Consider the following 19,724-nt stretch of genomic DNA (forward strand, 5'->3'; position numbering starts at 1 on the left):
CTTTCGGCCGTTTATTGCTTTCTTCTCTGTTCTTCCCATCGGTGCCTTCTTCTTTCTTCTCGCGTCTTTCTTCCTCTTTTATCAACACCATAGTCCATAGTTCAAGCACTATAGCCATTTTACCGTAGCAAGAGCCTTGGGTAAGTGATTTCTTCTAACATCTTTGTTTTTTTTTTTAATTCCACTTTGTATTTTATTTGTGGATAGATTAAAGATTACTTGGTTAAAGATTGCTTAAAATACTTAGGTGAGCAGAATCTGTGTTGTTTGTTTATTTGCTTAAATATATATATATTTGTGTATGTAATGTGTATTTATATACTGTACGTACAGTATGTATATATGAAGTATGCTTTTATTTGTGAAAGTAGAATTAATTGGATTTTGATGTGTGTAGTGTTTTTGGTTAATTAAAAGCCAACGTCTGAAAGAGGGAAGGGATAAAAGCTAATTTGCAGTATTGTTAGGAAATCTGCAGTAGGGTACATACTGTACGTAATCTATGCATCTTGCTTCATACTATTTTATTTGGCCTAATTATGCACAAAATACCAATCCAATCATGTTTTTTTCCTAATTAATGCAGTCATGGCTCGTTTGGGTATAACTAGAATTGCTGAAAGAAGAAAAAGGATTGTGGCTGCTTTGACTGTTTTTTTAGAGATGTATACTGCTGTTAGTGCTTTAGTACTTTTAATGGCATCAACAACATCTCTCAATAGTTATAGGCCAAGCATTAAGCACTATTCTCTTGATAGTTATTACAAAAGAGAGTACGTTCAACGAATTTTGAATAATAACGAGTTATGCATTTCACTACTTAGGATGAATTTGCAAACTTTTTCCAAACTATGTGAAATGCTAGAGAGTTTAGGAGGATTAAAACCAACAAGGAACATGACTATTGGGGAACAAGTAGTAATCTTCTTACATATTCTTGCTCATCATGTTAAAAATCGAGTCATTCAATACAATTATGGAAGGTCAGGTGAGAGTATCAGTCGAGCGTTTCATAAAGTCCTGAATGCTATAATGCATTTGCAAGGTCATTTGTTTAGAACACCCGAACCCATTTCGGCAAATTGTACCGACAGTCGATGGAAGTGGTTTAAGGTACACTATCATCATAAATATTTTGATGTATTATATATATTGGGAGTTTTTGTTTTTAATTAAGGTTCATATTTCCTGTAGAATTGTTTAGGTGCTTTAGATGGGACCTTTATCAAGGTTAATGTGCCAAGTTCTGATAAGCCTAGATATCGAACTCGTAAGGGAGACATTGCAACAAATGTTTTAGGTGTGTGCACTCCTGATATGCAATTTGTATATGTTCTAAGTGGTTGGGAAGGATCAGTGGCTGATAGTCGAGTTCTTCGTGATGCAATTAGTAGGACACATGCATTGGAAGTGCCACATGGTAAGCTTTGTATAGGATTAAGTTTATTATTAAATAGATATTATCAACTAATTATGTCACTTATGTAGGTTGCTATTACCTAGTTGATGCTGGTTATACAAATTGTGAGGGGTTTCTAGCACCTTTTAGGGGACAAAGGTATCATTTGAATGAATGGCGTCATGGTTATCAACCAACAAGCCCGCAAGAATTTTTTAATATGAAACATGCAGCTGCTCGTAATGTGATTGAGAGGTGTTTTGGGTTATTAAAAATTAGATGGGGTATTCTTAGGAGCCCATCATATTACCCTATAAAGACACACAATCGCATTATTATAGCATGTTGTTTGCTCCACAACCTTATTAGACAAGTGATGCAAGTCGATCCTATGGAAAGTGAACTTGATGCGTTTGATACGGTTGAAGGTGAAACGAATTCAATAAATACAGTTGATCCATCTGATGCTTGGACTAATTGGCGAATGGAATTAGCAAATCAAATGTTCAATCAATGGAATAATTAGGAGTCTGATTTTTTATTATCTTTTATGAGCTTGTTGTCTCAATTTTATTTGATGTAAAACTCTATGTTTGTCAAAAATTTGAACTACTCCATGACATTTGCTTATGTTGAAATTGTTATGACATTTAATTATGTTTCCTTTCAAGTTTAGCACATAATTATATTTCCTTTCAAGTTTAGCACATAATTATGGCAACTGCTGACACGGGTAGCTCAAAAGTAAAGAACAGAAGGTGGACTCATGAAGAAGATGCTATGTTGGTTTCTTGCATGGTTGATTTGCATAATATGGGAACAAAAAAGTCTGATACTGGATTTAAAGCTGGCTATTTGAGTGAGTTAGAGAAAATGCTTACAACTAAATTACCTAACTCAAATATAAAAGGTAAACCACACATTGAGTCCAGAATTAAAACATTGAAGAAAGAATGGAGCATTGTCCATGATTTGTTCACAAATCATAATAGTGGATTTGGATGGGATGATGAAAGGAAGATGGTTACTGCTGAAGATGATGTTTGGGAGGCTTATTTAAGTGTATGTCCAAATTTGCTATATTCTTTTTTTTTTTTTACACTTTATACTCTCAATTCACTAATTGTTATTATATTTTTTTTTGTTTTGTTTTATAGAGTCATAAAGAAGCTGCGCAATATAGAAGGAAAACCTTTCCTTTTTATAATGAGTTTACTGATATTTATGGAAAAGATCGTGCTACTGGCAAAGATTCACAAACAGGTGCAGATATAGTTTATGAAATGGGTAATGCTGAAGCTGTTGAAGGCATTGGTGGAACAATGGAAGGTAGTCAAGATGACAATCCAGTTGAATTGCAAGACAATGATTTTTCGTTTGTCCCTACTCAATCATCTGGTGCTAGAGAGATGAGTTCAACAAAGAGGAAGAGGAAAAGAAGTGACACATGTGAACCTATTACTGCAGATTCTTTGCTTGGTGCTGCCATGATGTTGAGTGAGAAGTTGGAATCGGTAGGAGACAAAATAAGTAAAAGTCTTGGAACTGAATTGACCCTTCAACAAAAAATTGAGCAATTAGAGGGTAAGTTGAGTGAGATTGAGGGGCTGGAATATGATGACAAGTTTATGGCTTTGATCAAGCTTCCTGAATAATATGATGACAAGTTTATGGCTTTGATCAAGCTTCCTGAATATCCTGATGACAAGTTTATGGCTTTGATCAAGCTTCCTGAATATCCAAATCAAATGCTTGTATTTTTTAGTCTTGCAGCGGACCAAAGGCTTGAATGGGTGAAAAGGTTCCTTGCTACATATTGAACATGTTTGTGGTGGGTGAAAAGGTTCCTTGCTACATATTGAACATGTTTGTGGTGAGGAGTCTTGCAACGGACCAAAGGCTGATGCATTGTTGTTTTTGTTGTCAAGTTAGAAAGTATCCTATTGTAAGTATGAAGCTGGGTTGTCAAGTTAGAAAGTATCCTATTGTAAGTATGAAGCTGGTTATGTAAAAATATGATGTTAGCTTATTTTTTTGGAAACTAAAAAGGATGAACTTGTTAACTTGAATATCATGTGTATTTTGTAATATTTTGAAACTTGTTTGTTATAATATTATGGTATTTTGCAACATTAGTATAATGTGTATCTTAATTTTGTCTTGTTTATTTATTTATTTATTTTTTCTTATTCTTCTTTTTTCAAAGCATATTTAACACCCACTAATAATAATAATAATAATAATAATAATAATAATAATAGGGGCATTTAGGTCTTTAAACACATTATTCCTTACCATTCTAAATCCAACCAAACAACAGAATTTATCTTCCCAGCAACTTCTTTTCCACCAACCAAACAACATAATTTATCTTCCTGGTAACTACTTTTCCACAGAATTTCACTTCCACTTCCCTTCAAATATTTTCCGCGAACCAAACGTGTCCTAATAATTAGAGATTATTTTGAATGTATTAATAATGGATAACTAAATTGAGAAATGAGAATTAGTGCGATGGTGTTTTGTTCTTCTTTTGGTTATGTACGCACAAAAATTGATAAGAATTGGTGCGAGGTTAGGTAGTACTAGAAATAGATTTGTTGTCTTGTTGGAATCTGGAATTTTAGGACTTTGGATACCCTTCACTCCTGGCTTGATTCGTTAACACCATTTCATCCCTCCAACCGTTTCAGTTCAATGCATTTATTATAATAATAAATATATTTTGTAAACTCTGGGCGACAATATTAAATGCTGACCATAAGCACAACGAGGAAGAAAGAAATACCAAAACAACAGTCAAGCTTTTTGTCTGAAATCAAGAGCTGACTATGAATACCAACAAGTCAATTCTATAATCATATCATACGCGTTGAAATTCTTGACGTAGGTATTTTGGGCTACTCGATCATTTCAACTTGATTTCTGATTGAGACTCTGCTGTAATAATTTCTGATTCATACGCTATTCCTGCTCTCATGTCGGCTTTAACCCTTTGTTTATTGCAGTTTGATTGATAGAGGTCTCACTTCTGACTTCACTTCCACAATTCCAGGTGGGTGTTTCTTAGCACCTCTGATTTATCATGTTTTAATCTGCTTTAGCTGATTTCTGGGTTTCCAGTGAATTTTTCATGTTCTTGAAAAGTCTTGAAAAGATGGGATTGTTTTACATCTAATATCTGTTTTTTTCTCTCCAATTTGATGTTTGGTTCTAGCTCTCTTTTGCAATTTTCTTGCCCTTTTCTGCCTTTTTTTGCTGTGTCTATGCCGGTATGCTGGATTATGATTTTCAGACAATCCTAGGAAACATATTAGTTGACCTAAGATGGGGTTTTGTAGTGTTTTTTATTTTCTCAATTCTGTTGTATTGAAGAAAAAAAAAAGGGGGGGGGGGATGCTTAACTTGTGAATGGCATGCATGCTTCTTGAAGTTCAAAATGTTTTCTGAGGAATTTTACTGGGTTGAAATTTCTGGTTTTTGCACTCATAACATGCTTACATAGGCTGCAAATGTTTTAAATGGGAGTTTGGGAACTTGGGGGGTTAACATGACCTTCTTGAATTTTGCAGGCAATTCTAATTTCTAAATCACTTTTGAGTTAAACTGAGATGCAGCCATCTCAGAACAATATGAACATGGATGGGTCTCGTAGGTTCTATAACCAACCGGTGCAGGATCTCGAGTCCTATTGCTTACCTACTACTGGTGGTCTAGATAACCAGTTACTTGCTGTTGGTGATAGCCACGGCGCAGAATTCTTTGCTCAAANGTTTTTGTTGTCAAGTTAGAAAGTATCCTATTGTAAGTATGAAGCTGGTTATGTAAAAATATGATGTTAGCTTATTTTTTTGGAAACTAAAAAGGATGAACTTGTTAACTTGAATATCATGTGTATTTTGTAATATTTTGAAACTTGTTTGTTATAATATTATGGTATTTTGCAACATTAGTATAATGTGTATCTTAATTTTGTCTTGTTTATTTATTTATTTATTTTTTCTTATTCTTCTTTTTTCAAAGCATATTTAACACCCACTAATAATAATAATAATAATAATAATAATAATAATAATAGGGGCATTTAGGTCTTTAAACACATTATTCCTTACCATTCTAAATCCAACCAAACAACAGAATTTATCTTCCCAGCAACTTCTTTTCCACCAACCAAACAACATAATTTATCTTCCTGGTAACTACTTTTCCACAGAATTTCACTTCCACTTCCCTTCAAATATTTTCCGCGAACCAAACGTGTCCTAATAATTAGAGATTATTTTGAATGTATTAATAATGGATAACTAAATTGAGAAATGAGAATTAGTGCGATGGTGTTTTGTTCTTCTTTTGGTTATGTACGCACAAAAATTGATAAGAATTGGTGCGAGGTTAGGTAGTACTAGAAATAGATTTGTTGTCTTGTTGGAATCTGGAATTTTAGGACTTTGGATACCCTTCACTCCTGGCTTGATTCGTTAACACCATTTCATCCCTCCAACCGTTTCAGTTCAATGCATTTATTATAATAATAAATATATTTTGTAAACTCTGGGCGACAATATTAAATGCTGACCATAAGCACAACGAGGAAGAAAGAAATACCAAAACAACAGTCAAGCTTTTTGTCTGAAATCAAGAGCTGACTATGAATACCAACAAGTCAATTCTATAATCATATCATACGCGTTGAAATTCTTGACGTAGGTATTTTGGGCTACTCGATCATTTCAACTTGATTTCTGATTGAGACTCTGCTGTAATAATTTCTGATTCATACGCTATTCCTGCTCTCATGTCGGCTTTAACCCTTTGTTTATTGCAGTTTGATTGATAGAGGTCTCACTTCTGACTTCACTTCCACAATTCCAGGTGGGTGTTTCTTAGCACCTCTGATTTATCATGTTTTAATCTGCTTTAGCTGATTTCTGGGTTTCCAGTGAATTTTTCATGTTCTTGAAAAGTCTTGAAAAGATGGGATTGTTTTACATCTAATATCTGTTTTTTTCTCTCCAATTTGATGTTTGGTTCTAGCTCTCTTTTGCAATTTTCTTGCCCTTTTCTGCCTTTTTTTGCTGTGTCTATGCCGGTATGCTGGATTATGATTTTCAGACAATCCTAGGAAACATATTAGTTGACCTAAGATGGGGTTTTGTAGTGTTTTTTATTTTCTCAATTCTGTTGTATTGAAGAAAAAAAAAAGGGGGGGGGGGATGCTTAACTTGTGAATGGCATGCATGCTTCTTGAAGTTCAAAATGTTTTCTGAGGAATTTTACTGGGTTGAAATTTCTGGTTTTTGCACTCATAACATGCTTACATAGGCTGCAAATGTTTTAAATGGGAGTTTGGGAACTTGGGGGGTTAACATGACCTTCTTGAATTTTGCAGGCAATTCTAATTTCTAAATCACTTTTGAGTTAAACTGAGATGCAGCCATCTCAGAACAATATGAACATGGATGGGTCTCGTAGGTTCTATAACCAACCGGTGCAGGATCTCGAGTCCTATTGCTTACCTACTACTGGTGGTCTAGATAACCAGTTACTTGCTGTTGGTGATAGCCACGGCGCAGAATTCTTTGCTCAAACTAACAGCCAGTATCACGATGTTATGTCCTATGGTTACCCGGGGCACAGTTATACTGCTGATAGCTTCTTGTCTGATACGAGTGGCATTCTGCAGCAAGATTCGCAGTTATATCTAGCAGACGTGCATCATCATTCTCCCGATGAGACCTACCACTCGGCAGCTAGCAAGTCTAGCTTATCGGATGAGAATGACTTGAAGCACAAATTAAGAGAGCTGGAATCTGCGATGTTTGGCCATGGTTCAGATGCGTTGGAAGCGTATGGGAGTAATATGGGGACTCCTGATCAAATGTCATCAGAGGCGGAGAAGTTAGAGGAGATGATGGGGATAACTTCTCGTGGGAGCTTGAAAGAATCACTTGTAGCCTGTGCAAAGGCGATAGAAGATAACGATATTCCAAGAGCCGAATGGTGGATGTCAGAGCTTCGCACGATGGTTTCAGTTTGTGGTGAACCGATACAGAGGTTAGGGGCGTATATGTTGGAGGGTATGGTTGCAAGACTAGCCTCGTCGGGAAGCTCCATCTATAAGGCCTTGAGGTGCAAAGAGCCTACGAGCAATGAGCTCTTCTCGTACATGTACTTGCTCTATGAAGTCTGCCCGTACTTCAAATTTGGATATTTGTCTGCCAATGGAGCAATCGTTGATGCCATGAAAGATGAAGACAGAGTTCATATAATCGATTTCCAAATTTCTCAGGGTACCCAGTGGATTACCCTAATTCATGCCCTTGCAGCTCGACCTGGCGGGCCACCTCAGATCTGCATTACAGGGATTGATGACTCTACATCGGCTCATGCCAGGGGAGGAGGGCTCGAGATTGTGGGTAAGAGGTTGTCTACACTCGCAGAATCATGCAAAGTCCCGTTTGAATTTCGGCCCGTGGCTGCTTCATGTGCTGATGTCAAGATTGAGCATCTAAACGTTCGACCCGGAGAAGCTCTAGCTGTGAACTTTCCACTCGTATTGCACCATATGCCAGATGAGGACGTTGGCACACAAAACCATAGAGAAAGACTGGTGAGGATGGTGAGGAGCTTGTTTCCCAAAGTCGTGACCCTTGTGGAGCAAGAATCAGATACGAACAAAGTCCCGTTCTTTCCCAGATTCTTGGAGACACTAAACTATTACCTAGCTGTGTTTGAATCAATAGACGTGGCTCTGCCAAGGGACCATAAGGAACGCATAAATGTTGAGCAACATTGCTTGGCTCGGGAAGTTGTCAATATTCTAGCATGCGAAGGGGTGGAAAGAGTGGAGCGTCACGAGGTTCTCGAGAAATGGAGGTCAAGATTTTCAATGGCTGGTTTTAAACCTTACCCATTAAGCTCTTCTGTTAACGCCACCATCAAGACACTTCTGGAGAACTACTGCAAGGACTATACACTTGAAGAGAGAGATCAGGCTCTTTATCTCGGTTGGATGAACCGAGCCTTGGTAGCCTCTTGTGCATGGCAATGAATTCCCATCGTACTTCGACGCATAACTTTACATTCATCTTGGGATGACGCACATCGCTTGGAGTCTCTGATTTGGTAGGTAAATGCATCCAACTAATATTTCTTTTGTTAGATTTTAATTAGGTCGTTTCATCTGTGTTGACCTCAGATTTGCTGTAAGACTTCCTAATACTGTCAAAGTATCAAAACAGTTTGCTTCTATATCTATGTTGTACACTTGTACCATGGGCAATGGCATAAAGTTTAGTTTTCTAGTCTAAGTGTAGTAGCAAGTATAAATGCGGCACACACATGAATTTTGTAGATACTGTTTAGCGACACAAGAAAGGTTTGGATGGTTATACAAGGATAGTCAGCAGAAAACTATAACAAAACACGGGAGTACAGCACTAGGGTCTTTTACAGTTAAATATTCTAGCTTTGTATCCACTCCATTTCCAACTGAATCGTGCTCTTCTTCGAGCAAGTCTTGATCCTTCTCTACTATGCCAGCAATGGTGCGGCAAACTATCACTGCCCTCTTGGCTTTTTTCCTGTTAGAGATTACGGTTGTATCCTCACTAAGGGTATCGCTGTTTGTACTGAGCCGGATCCCATTTTTGTTGTTGTATGAAGTGTTGAAACCGGTTTGAATTAGCCTACAAACACGGCAATTGGGGTCTTTGCAAAGGTCAGATATTTTTGTCCTCTCTTTGTTGTTACAGCAGGTCATTGTTGTGCCATAGAATTGCATTAATTCGTTTCCATCCACCATGCTTCTTGGGTGACTCTTACACATCTCACAGGACCTGCTCTTCACCGCCTCTCTGTACTTCTCAAATCTATCCAAGACATCTATTGTGTTCTTCACTCTTATGACTCTCTTTATTAACCGGGGATGCTTTGATGGATTTTTAGAAGCAGCTCGAAAGATCATCTCAATTATGTTCCTCGATGGGTTTCCAGCCTCCAGTTCTGTGGCACAAAACACGTTTAGTTTTCCTATCACTCTAGGCAACTAGTGTACAAATTTTGGCTCATGTAAAATTACTTGAAAACAAGGGCAGAGGTGTAGGATAGTTACCATGAAACCGTTTTTGCTTCTGCATAGTAGATATAAGATATTGCTTGGCACACAAGATTCGTTGAGGAGTGAGCGGAGTGAGCCCAGTTTCCGACTTGTGAAAGTGGCTGCCTTTGCAATTAGCTGGTTGTGGTAGGTGGCAAATTACATCTGTCAACCTGCATTTACAGTTGATATTTTTCTTCACTGATATCCACATAGAATGCATCTGTGCCATGCTTTCTATGAACCTCGGCTTTTCATGTTCTGGCAATGGCAAATCAGCTAGAAAACCATTTTCAGATACCTGATGGTCATGACATTCAGAATCTTTGAAACTCACAATTAGAAGTCAAAACATACCTCTGAAACTCACAATTGCATCAAAGTTTGCCTGCTCTGCTCCATTCTTTACTTCTCAGAGACTCTACCCAACCTGTATATATGCAGAAACCCTTGAGGGTCAAACACTACTGGCTGGGTTGGATTTAGGGGAGCACATTCCACCACGTTTTCCCTGCAGCAGTTGAAGACAATGGACAAAAGTTGAATTTATATACTTTGTATGCATGCATTAAAAGACCCAAAGGATGAATTTATATACTTTGTATGCATGCATAAAGACCCAATTATGATTTGCTTGGACTTTCTCAAGAAGCCTGGAAAGCTACATTGATTCACTTAGCTGATACACAAAAGTACAGAACTGCTGTCGGGCTAATACAAATAAATATCAAAACAATAAGTGCCCATAAAGTACCACAATGTTCTCGAATCGTCAATGAAAATATAATAAAGGATTATAGAGTCATTAATGCAAATAACTTTCCTTAGCAACCTCTTCCCAAATTCCAATAGAACCTATAATTGTGTTCATGTAATTAAAAAAAAATCAGCTACAGAAAAATAAAAGCATATAAATTATATACCAAACAGGCTGTAAAGGATAATACTTGCATTCATTATCTATACAGCAACTGAGCAAAGATAGGATAAAAGTTTAAAGAGATGACAAAAAAGTTCCATGCTACTAAGGGGGCTACAGACTCAAAGGACTCCAAGCTATTTGCATCACATAAAATTTCTCATCTCACACGTACAGAAGAGACAAAAATTGCCATGACTTGCAAGGAAGACACTGTGGCTAATAATTGCTCGGGTTCCATATTATGTTACATTTCTGATGTTTCTCCTATAGAACTAGGACAACCAATTAATTACATAGAAAAGTGGTTGCGAAGGAACAAAGACGGGGTATTATACAACATTAGTTCTTAAAATATGTAGGCTAGACTAGAGATATAGCCAGTCATTCATCAAGACGTTCGTGGCTTTTTGTTACTGCACCTATAGCTTGGTTTGCAAGACAGTTATGGGCCCATAAGTATTCGCCCAAGGGTTTGAGGGCATTGGTTGGACGATTGTAAAGGTAGAGTCTCAAAGCCAGGTGCTTGAACATGATTTTCCCTAGACCCGAATCGGTTGATACCACCATTTACAATACCATAGCGCACAATAGCTGGTGCTTGAACTGCCATCATTCCACCACCTGAAGCTAGAACTTGAGTTGGGACAGTTTCTGGAGCCAGTGAATGAAGCTGGTCATTGGTCCTGTTCTCAGTGCCATAGCCAATACCAACCCCTAGATCAAGGCTAATCACGTCATTCTCTTCTGGCCTGACTCTGGATATTCCACTTTCGGGTGCTGTGCTTGCCATTTCATGACTGCTAGTCCTGGCTGCTGGTAAGTCATGATTGTGCTTTCCCTCATATGTGGTTATAACAGCTTTGGGATCATGGGAAGCCCTTTCAACATGTTTTCTGACTGGGCATCCAGCATTAGTGCACTTGTAATAGCTCCTGCATTATGTAAGAACAAGCCAACACTCAGTATAGCAAACTTGTAGAATCAGTTATGGATTAGAATTTAGAAGTTACCACTATTCTGTCAAGAATGATTTTAAAAAACACTGGAATAATCCCTGCTACCACCACTTGTTTTTCAAATATGCAGCAAATATTATTATGAATTCATAAAATTTGAAAAAGTAAACCAGCAATGTCAAAAAAATTGAGGACAAGCCTTCCCTTGTTTCCTAGACCTCAAATCCAGAGATAACACTACCAAAGGAGGCAGTAATATAGGTGTACAAGACGCTAAACCACCAAAACATTAAAATATGTAACCTTACCTGGGATTTGGATTCCCCCTGACAACTTTTTGTCCATATTTACGCCACCGATAGCCATCATCCAATATATCAACCTCACTCACAGTTTGAACAACAACACGTGGTTCACGGATAGGCTTAACCACTGGTGTGATATCAACACAGCCATCCATCTTCCTGATTTAGGTTTTCAGGTAACTCATTAGATACTGCCATGAAAATAAAAATTAAGCCTATATAACAGGCTTATTGCTTACCTTCTTTTTGAAAATGGATCATCCTCATCAGTGTCATCATTAGTACCCTGCAGTAGTAAAGTTGCACCTTCATGGATATCATCACCTACTCGTTGAGGTGAAAGAATAGGGATCCCACTTGGTTCTGGAAGACCAGTCTGGGCAATGGAGTTGAACTTATCTTCAAGAAAAGACATGATGAGAAAAAATCATATCATTGTCTCAAAATCAGTGTAGGACATGTAATGATGTAAATTAGCTCAAAATAGATTACCTTCTTGACCATTGAAAAATGATTCTTTCTCAAATTTATCTTCTTGGATGGGCATCATTGCACCAGGAGTAAATCTACGACTGGGTTGGGGTTTAGGATGATCATGTGAACCCTTGTATACAATCTCTGTTATTTTTCCATCAGGAGAGCGTTCAAATATCTTTTTCACTTCACAATTTGGATATGTACACTTGTAATAGCTCCGTGGAAATTCACTTCCTTTTACAAGTTTCTGGCCATACTTTCGCCAGTTATACTCATCATCTGATGATCTTTCAGCTGTGACAGAAGACTGATCAGCATTCACTGCTTTCCCCCTCTGATTTAGGTCATCAGACTCAATTGCATCAGTACCAACAGACGCAGTATGCAGTGCAACAGCTGAAGATAAGTTCAATTCATTTGATGTAGGAATTGAAGATTCAACCACAGATGAAGTGGCCAATGACTGAGAAATGAATTGATTTTGAACTTGTCTCTGAGTTTCACTTTGCTGCTGGTTCAAGCCTGCAGATGTCTTCATTACAATGCAGAGCATTACAGTGGCATCAACAATCAAATTCAGTTTTTTAAAAATAAATAAATAAAAGATGCTAATTGCATGACTTGACATGGATTGCAATGCGAGAATTCCTGTTGAAGGTTCTCAAAGCACAAATTTAGATTTGCATAGGGGAGAATAATATGAACAAATATACTGGGAGTTAACAAAAGCCAACGTAACTTCTTTTAAGGGACAAAAAATGAAAAAAGTCAATGGTGATCTTATTTTTGCCTTTTCATCTTCTTAACTAATTCAAAAAATATTGAGCCTCTTGGAGATGCTTTCACATAGTGAATTAGTGATTAGATATTACCATAGGTTCTATTGATGTTGATGCAGATGTAGAACTTGATCCAATGGGAAACTTAAACTCAAAGTTGCTCGACTTTCTTTGACTAAAAGCTCTGCTATCCGGAAATGAAAATGCAGCAGAGCCACCAGAGCCTTGCATCAAATGAAGATTTGAGAAAGATCCTGTGGTGGGAGAAGGCTCTGCCTGGAAGAATACAAAAGTAATTAAGAAAATTGTTGGTCAAAAACATATTCTCACTAGCAGCTAGCTCACAAAATTTCAAAGTTATATCATGTAGATTTTGCCTTCCTGGGAACCCTACCCCTTTTGCCTTAACTCTTCCTTCCCTCTGAAGAGGAAACCATAAAGAAGTTTTCTTCCTTCAGAGAATCAGAGTTCCGTGTCAGTATGTTTCTACTTTATTTTTTTTCTTCTACTGGAGCCTTGGGCAGAAAAGGAGATTGTCTAACAAAGAAGGGAAGTCAGGACAGCCTCAAATGTGATCATTCTTTCAATGACCATCGTATTTCACTACATCTAATCAATCTTACTAAAATCCCACAAATATCAGAATTCTGTGTGTACTAATGAAAGACGGAATAAATAAAGACTATCACGATGCCATTGTTCAATCAGAACATATACATCACCAACGTCCATTTCCCCATGGAACAACACGACAGAAAAGCTCAGCCACCTTTAGGAAAGGGGAAAATCCATTATGCAAAGAAACAACCTTGGAGTATAGTCAGCTTCTAGTCGAGAGGGAAAAAGAATCTCTTTTTAGGAAAATCTAGAGGCAGACTTCTGTAACAAATCCAATAAAATATAGCCCCAGTGTGAGCATCAGAGGTCCAACGGTCTGGAATTGTACAAAGAGGATTGCAATTCTTCTCATGTATAATATAAAATTATGTATTCTCAAAAAAAGAGAAGGAAAAAAATTAGCACTCATATAGGAAAAGGAATCAAGGGAACAAATTGCACGAAATGAAAAGAACCAAACATCCAATCAATAATTCAAATTACTTTAACAAAGTCGCAATGGCATAAAGGAATTCCTCAAATTCTCCACTGCGAGTCTTCTGAGTTCTGATGCAACAAACCACTATTGAGTGATTTAATTAATGCAGGAAAAAAAAACGAATAAATAAGACAGTCAGAACTCAAAAGTGTATATTTCACTCCAGTTCACGACAGCACAACTATACACCTTCCTAGCAAAAGATAAACTAATTAAAGCTAGAAAGCAAAACAAGAAAATGATTAAAATTATGTAAAATTTCATTCGCTAATCAACCAAAAGACAGGCAACTACGCACCGAATCCGAATCTGAAGCTACAAAATACTAAAAATCAATAGAGAAGGCAAAGAAAAAGAATAAGTTCCAATCTCGAGTAAAGACAAAGGGGAGAGAGAAACTAACTTTGATGTTAGAGAGAAGAACAGGAGATTCGAGGAACGAAGTCGGACTCAATCCAGGGGGGATGGTAATACCGGCGGACCTCGCGATCGGGAGCTTCGCCGGAGACATGAGCTTGTACCTAGCGCCGCAGTTGGATCCGGCGACGCCGCGAGAGAACACGGCGTCGGAGGCATCGGAGCTTCCATCAGCGGCGTGAATCACACGACTGCTCTGGAGAGCATCGAGGTCTTCACCGGAGTGGTGCTGCGCGTGAGACTGAGAGTGAGAGTGGGAGTGGGACTGAGAATCTTCCATTGAGGATTCAGGTGAGAAGGTGAAGGTGGTGGGAGGGAGGGAGGGAGGAGAGACGGTGAAAAGGAGCATGGTGAGGAAGGAGGTGGGGGTACTTCGGGAAATTCGGCAGAAGGGTAGTTTGGTAATTTCGAATGAAGTGTCAGGGTTTTGTGCATTGTTTGGCTTTGTCAGTGAAAGACGGTTGGATACGGTTTGACTTATTTGGGATTAGATCTGCCTTGTCCTTCGTTGTCTACTTTACCTTCCATTACAGTGTCCAAATAAATACACCAAAAATGAAATTTAAATAACTTTCATGAATAAAGCAATACTTTATATTTTACTCTTTGCACAATAAATAATTTACAAATTTTATAAGGAATTTGAAAATTTTAAAGTATCAGAGAAATTTAAATTTTTAATAATCTAAGAATTGAAATTGGAAGGAAAAAAACCTCTCACCAACTGAATATAAGAAATTGACACATTTTAATTAATACGTAGTCATTTTTAAGCTTTTTTTAGTCAATATTAACTCCACTAAAACTCAAACCCATAACCCATATGAAAGTGCAACCTTAATGTCACTAAACTACAAAGTCTTGACAAAAACAATTATATTTCTCCTTTTTTGTTCTCCATCAAATTCCAATTCCCTGTCATCGCCAAAGAAAAAACACCTTAGAAATAGCTGTGCGGGTGGGCAGATTATCATTATTCCATGGACAACCAAGTGAACCAATAAAGGAAGCTTAATCGATTGAGATTTTCACTTTTTCTTTTTTTTTTTTTGAGAAAGAGATTTTCACTTTAAAAAAAAAAAATTGAAAACCCACTTTTAAAAATTAAAATTTGTAAGTTCACAAGATTGAGTGCTAGTGGCGAGGGTATTGACTATTTAAACTACAATATATAGAAAAAGTATATTTAATATATATATATATATTACCTTGTAATAGAGTCAATAGTATTCAAAAAAATTTATTTATTAATTTTAGGAACAAAAAGTCAAGTAAACCCTTAAACTTTAGCTAAAAAGTCAATTAGTCCCATAAACTTTTTAAATGTGCAATTACACTTATCAACAATTTTATTTTGATGCAATGAAGCCCAATAACTAGTTAATGACATGATATTACATGTCATTAGGTTTCAGGCAACATTCTGACGATTTTTTTAGGCAAAAAGTGACCGGCAATCGACGATTAGTCGCCGGTCACTTTTTTGCCTGAAAATTCGTCGAAATATTATCTGAAACCTAATAAACTGTTATAGCAAGTCATTAACTAATTTTTAAATTTCATTGCATCAAAATAAATTGTGGATGAATGTGATTGCACCTTAATAAAAAAAAATTTAGGGGGCGTTTGGTTCAAGTTATATAAGATAACTAAGGTTATATTTGTTTGGTAATATAAGATTCCCATGTTTGGTTCAGGTTATGTAAGATTCTCAGGGAATGTAACATAACCTCCCGATAAAGTTTTTAGCTATTGGAAGGGAATGTGAGATACACCCCGATTTCTTAGGTAATCTCACATTCCCTTATCTTATTCCTAATATTGAGCTTTTGAAATTTTAATCAATTTATCTTATTTCCGTTGTCTTATTTACCTACTTCAATTTTAAATCAAACACAGAAATCTAACATTCCCAGTAATCTAACATTCCATAATGTAATCTAACATTTCGTTAACCAAATGCCCCTTAAAGATTAATTAACTTTTTAGTTAAAGTTTGATGGTTTGTTTAACCACTTTCACTTAATTTGAAAAGATAGAGAAATATGACATAATATATTCATGTCAATCTTTTTGACATGACAATGATGATGCCATATTCACGTTAAAGTAGTGAGAGTATATTATTGTTAATAATTGTCGAGTATATTATTGTTAATAATTGTCTTTGATTGTAATACGGAGTAAATTTTAAAGTGTGCAATGTAAATACTAAATTAAACAAAAAAAATAATATATAATGAAGAAATTGAATAAAATGAAAGAGTTATACAATATATACTTTTAATTCTTACTTCTTAAAGTTTATTTTTTGATGTAGGGCAGTGATAAGTGACTTTTTTCATGTGAGTTCCAATAAAAGTGTCTATAATCTACATCAAGATTTTGTGTGTGGAGTAGTTGAATGTAGAAAATAAGAGTATACATAATATTTTTCAAAATGAAATAGTACATAAATATGTAATGCACGTTAACCATATTTAAATATCAAATATAACAATTGGTAATTAGTATCACAATATAATAGGTTAGGTGAAAAGAGAATAATTAGTAGATAAACGGAATGATGAATAAAATTATCATATTTGCCTTCTCAATTATTCGGATTAAAATCCACAGTTCACTCTAGTTTTACACGAAGAAGTTGTTACCTCTTTAGTTTGCAAGTAAAAATCCAAATCCTTTTGATTTATAGGAAATCCACAACCACTACACGAATGTGTGCTAAAGACAACCACTACATGCATGTATGCTCTAGATGAAAGTTGCATTGTGACCTTAGCTAATGAAGAGCTATAATGATATAAATCAACTTAGATTTCATTAGAAATTTGTGGTTACCAAGCTAACTATCTAACCAATTTAATTGGGAGGTCCAAATCCTTTCCTTTATAAATGAGGAGTATTTATACTACAATTATTACAAATTATAAAGTGTGTCTTTAATCAATTATATCTTAAGACACAATTACTAACTACAAATCCTCCCTCACATTGATTAGTGCATAGGTTGGGAGAGTAGTTGAGTACACTTATATATGTTTCAATCTACCCAAAGAGGTAGAATGAGCCTTTTTGTAAGGACGATATTTAAAATAATGTGAAATGCTAAGTTAATTTTACACCACATATTTCAACCCATACTTTTATTTTTATTTTTATTTTTTAAAAAAGTGGCAATTATAATGGTCTTAACATTTTATCTGATTATAAATTATAGGAAAATATGATTAGTGAATAAAGGATGATTTATGAAACGGCATCTCCAATAATTGTGCAATTGACTAATTTTCCCAAATGTGGTAGCATTTGCAATAATTTAAAATTGCATGATCCTCGGCAGTTAGCGCTTGCCAGGCGCATCTGCATAAAGCTAACCACTCCATAATTTCAGTTTTGACCCCTCCACAATTTTGTATGCTAACTATTTCATCTTTTTAAAATTTAACTCACATCTGACAAGTTGGTAAGTTTTTTAGATTCTTGATGATGGCATTAGGTATGCACAGTTTTTTTTTTTTTTTTTTTTTTTNTTTTTTTTTTTTTTTTTTTTTTTTGGTGAGAAGGAAAATCGTTGTAATTATTTGAGTGTGTGTACTAAATAAATTCACTATTGTGTAATAATAATTATCAAATCACACAAGAGAGATAAATTACACTAAGAATACTTTGTACTACAGACTTGGGCGAGAGGGGGTTAATGAGAATCAAAGTCGTAATTTTTAATTGAGATATATTTGTCATTTGTATAGAAGATAATTCAATTTTTGTTAGTAAATTTCATGTTTAGTCCTATGCCTTTATTGCTAAGGAGTATTATATTTGATATTTTATTATAATTTTTATTAACTTAATATTATTTTTTTAAAAAAATAAAATGAGACTAAAAGTGATCAAACCCAAATTTAATAATATCACAATAGTTGTGTGCTTAAAAGGAGATTTTTATTTTTCTTCTGTGTTATTGCAAGTATTTTTTTTGACAGCAAGTATTGTAGTGATAATGGTATAATTGTATTTGTTGGGTTCTATTGACTGCAGTCTGCAGTTTAGCTGTATTTTTCGTCGTATCTAACTAAAAAAAAATCAAAATTAAAATAAAAATGCTATTTAAAAAAGGCTTTGGGCCCAAATTATTATTAGGCCCAAATTAAATAGTTAAATTCTTTGCAATATCGAACTTGGTATGGTTACATGCCATTGTCATACCATAGAGTAGTGTTGATGTTGCATTGTGAAATTATCGTTTAAAAATTATTTTTCTACAATTAACACATTTTGTATATGTAATTAACAATTTTTGTATTTATAAACAAATTGAAGGTACATAACATGATAATTATAGACATATAATACGATAATTATAAACAAATTGAAAGCACATAACGAAGTTGTTTTTTTTTTTTTAAATTTTTAAAAAATTGAATTTAAATAATTATTTTATTTAAAATTATTTTAATTTTAAAAAATGGGTAACCTGCTAGAAATTGGAAAAAGGGCAAATGGGACTAATTGCATGATATATGTTAGTTTAGGGATTCATTTGTAATTTTTTTTAAAGTTCAATGACCTAATTGCATTATCATGTGCAGTTTAGTGGTCTATTTGCCCCTTATTCCTTGAAGAATTAATAAGACTTTGTGCAATGAGCTCGTGTCAATTTATTAAAAAGGACAATATTTTTTTTATTCAAGAAAAATTAAACACAAAGACTTATAAGTCTCATATCTATATCACTAGATTACAAGATTCTATATATATACAAGTCCTATAAGTCTTTAATATGATACAGATATTTGGTTTGACTAAGCCTTGAGTAAATCAAGGAGTTTGGTTAATATAGGTAACTTAGAGATAATTAATTACCCTACATTAATGGGATGATGATCAATGATGGTATAAGGTTTCTTGACTCCTTTGGATGATTTGACAAAAAATAGGTGAAAGTTGGCCATTTTGGAACTATTCTTGGAAAGAGTCAAGTCTGTACATTCCCTTTTGTGTGTTTTTATTCAATCAGACGCCAAACATTCATTCTTGTTGCTATTTGTTACATATAAATCTTTCATTTCTGCAGACTTAGAATAAGGTGGAAAGTGGAAAACTGCCAATATTCCTGTGTACATTACAAGGAATACACAACACATGTAGGCCGTGGGATCTTTGGAAACACCGAAAACACTGTTTTTTAATCTTCTATGAGACTAACAAGGTAACAAGAATCCTAGATTTATCAATCCTTGATGAGAATACCATGATCAGACAAACCAAAAAA

At 35.4% G+C, this 19,724-nt stretch overlaps 4 protein-coding genes across 9 annotated transcripts; 2 read left to right on the forward strand and 2 right to left on the reverse strand.

Annotated features, from left to right (window-relative positions):
- The first annotated feature begins 494 nt into the window (after positions 1–494).
- On the forward strand, positions 495–3,054 carry LOC116010746 (uncharacterized protein At2g29880-like). The gene is made up of 4 exons (XM_031250260.1): positions 495–1,113; positions 1,195–1,420; positions 1,489–2,461; positions 2,557–3,054. The coding sequence occupies exons 3-4, from the start codon at positions 2,114–2,116 to the stop codon at positions 3,052–3,054; spliced, it is 846 nt and encodes a 281-aa protein (XP_031106120.1). The 5' UTR covers positions 495–1,113; positions 1,195–1,420; positions 1,489–2,113.
- A 2,885-nt stretch (positions 3,055–5,939) lies between these two features.
- LOC116009917 (scarecrow-like protein 21) lies at positions 5,940–8,674 on the forward strand. Of its 3 annotated transcripts, none has more exons than XM_031249113.1 (3): positions 5,940–6,106; positions 6,225–6,271; positions 6,789–8,674. In XM_031249113.1, the coding sequence occupies exon 3, from the start codon at positions 6,828–6,830 to the stop codon at positions 8,448–8,450; it is 1,623 nt and encodes a 540-aa protein (XP_031104973.1). In that variant the 5' UTR covers positions 5,940–6,106; positions 6,225–6,271; positions 6,789–6,827; the 3' UTR covers positions 8,451–8,674. The 3 variants fall into 3 exon arrangements, with proteins under 3 accessions (XP_031104973.1, XP_031104972.1, XP_031104971.1); XM_031249112.1 differs by having other exon boundaries at positions 5,940–6,102; XM_031249111.1 differs by lacking the exon at positions 5,940–6,106 and having other exon boundaries at positions 6,119–6,271.
- A 22-nt stretch (positions 8,675–8,696) lies between these two features.
- LOC116009918 lies at positions 8,697–10,033 on the reverse strand. Of its 4 annotated transcripts, none has more exons than XM_031249116.1 (3): positions 9,855–10,033; positions 9,513–9,758; positions 8,697–9,403 (listed from the first exon to the last, which is right to left on the reverse strand). In XM_031249116.1, the coding sequence occupies exons 2-3, from the start codon at positions 9,727–9,729 to the stop codon at positions 8,802–8,804; spliced, it is 819 nt and encodes a 272-aa protein (XP_031104976.1). In that variant the 5' UTR covers positions 9,730–9,758; positions 9,855–10,033; the 3' UTR covers positions 8,697–8,801. The 4 variants fall into 4 exon arrangements, with proteins under 4 accessions (XP_031104976.1, XP_031104975.1, XP_031104977.1 ...); XM_031249115.1 differs by having other exon boundaries at positions 9,513–9,776; XM_031249117.1 differs by having other exon boundaries at positions 9,513–9,670; positions 9,855–9,885.
- A 393-nt stretch (positions 10,034–10,426) lies between these two features.
- On the reverse strand, positions 10,427–14,798 carry LOC116010368 (probable WRKY transcription factor 20). Its single transcript, XM_031249746.1, has 6 exons — positions 14,436–14,798; positions 13,030–13,212; positions 12,173–12,689; positions 11,920–12,079; positions 11,684–11,839; positions 10,427–11,351 (listed from the first exon to the last, which is right to left on the reverse strand). The coding sequence occupies exons 1-6, from the start codon at positions 14,796–14,798 to the stop codon at positions 10,862–10,864; spliced, it is 1,869 nt and encodes a 622-aa protein (XP_031105606.1). The 3' UTR covers positions 10,427–10,861.
- Positions 14,799–19,724: the final 4,926 nt, after the last annotated feature.

Source organism: Ipomoea triloba, chromosome 2 (assembly GCF_003576645.1).
Source record: "Ipomoea triloba cultivar NCNSP0323 chromosome 2, ASM357664v1".
Taxonomy (NCBI): domain Eukaryota; kingdom Viridiplantae; phylum Streptophyta; class Magnoliopsida; order Solanales; family Convolvulaceae; genus Ipomoea; species Ipomoea triloba.

Bases quoted from the DNA above. Each gene is read 5' to 3' on its own strand.
- LOC116010746 (XM_031250260.1), top strand. From the start codon at position 2,114: ATGGCAACTGCTGACACGGGTAGCTCAAAAGTAAAGAACAGAAGGTGG. The intron at 2,462-2,556 runs GTATGTCCAAAT...TTTGTTTTATAG, and splicing joins TTTGGGAGGCTTATTTAAGT to AGTCATAAAGAAGCTGCGCA.
- LOC116009917 (XM_031249113.1), top strand. From the start codon at position 6,828: ATGCAGCCATCTCAGAACAATATGAACATGGATGGGTCTCGTAGGTTC.
- LOC116009918 (XM_031249116.1), bottom strand. From the start codon at position 9,729: ATGGCACAGATGCATTCTATGTGGATATCAGTGAAGAAAAATATCAAC. The intron at 9,404-9,512 runs GTAACTATCCTA...TTTGTGCCACAG, and splicing joins GAAGCAAAAACGGTTTCATG to AACTGGAGGCTGGAAACCCA.
- LOC116010368 (XM_031249746.1), bottom strand. From the start codon at position 14,798: ATGCTCCTTTTCACCGTCTCTCCTCCCTCCCTCCCTCCCACCACCTTC. The intron at 12,690-13,029 runs GTAATATCTAAT...ATTGTAATGAAG, and splicing joins CAACATCAATAGAACCTATG to ACATCTGCAGGCTTGAACCA. The intron at 11,840-11,919 runs GTAAGCAATAAG...AACCTAAATCAG, and splicing joins GATCCATTTTCAAAAAGAAG to GAAGATGGATGGCTGTGTTG.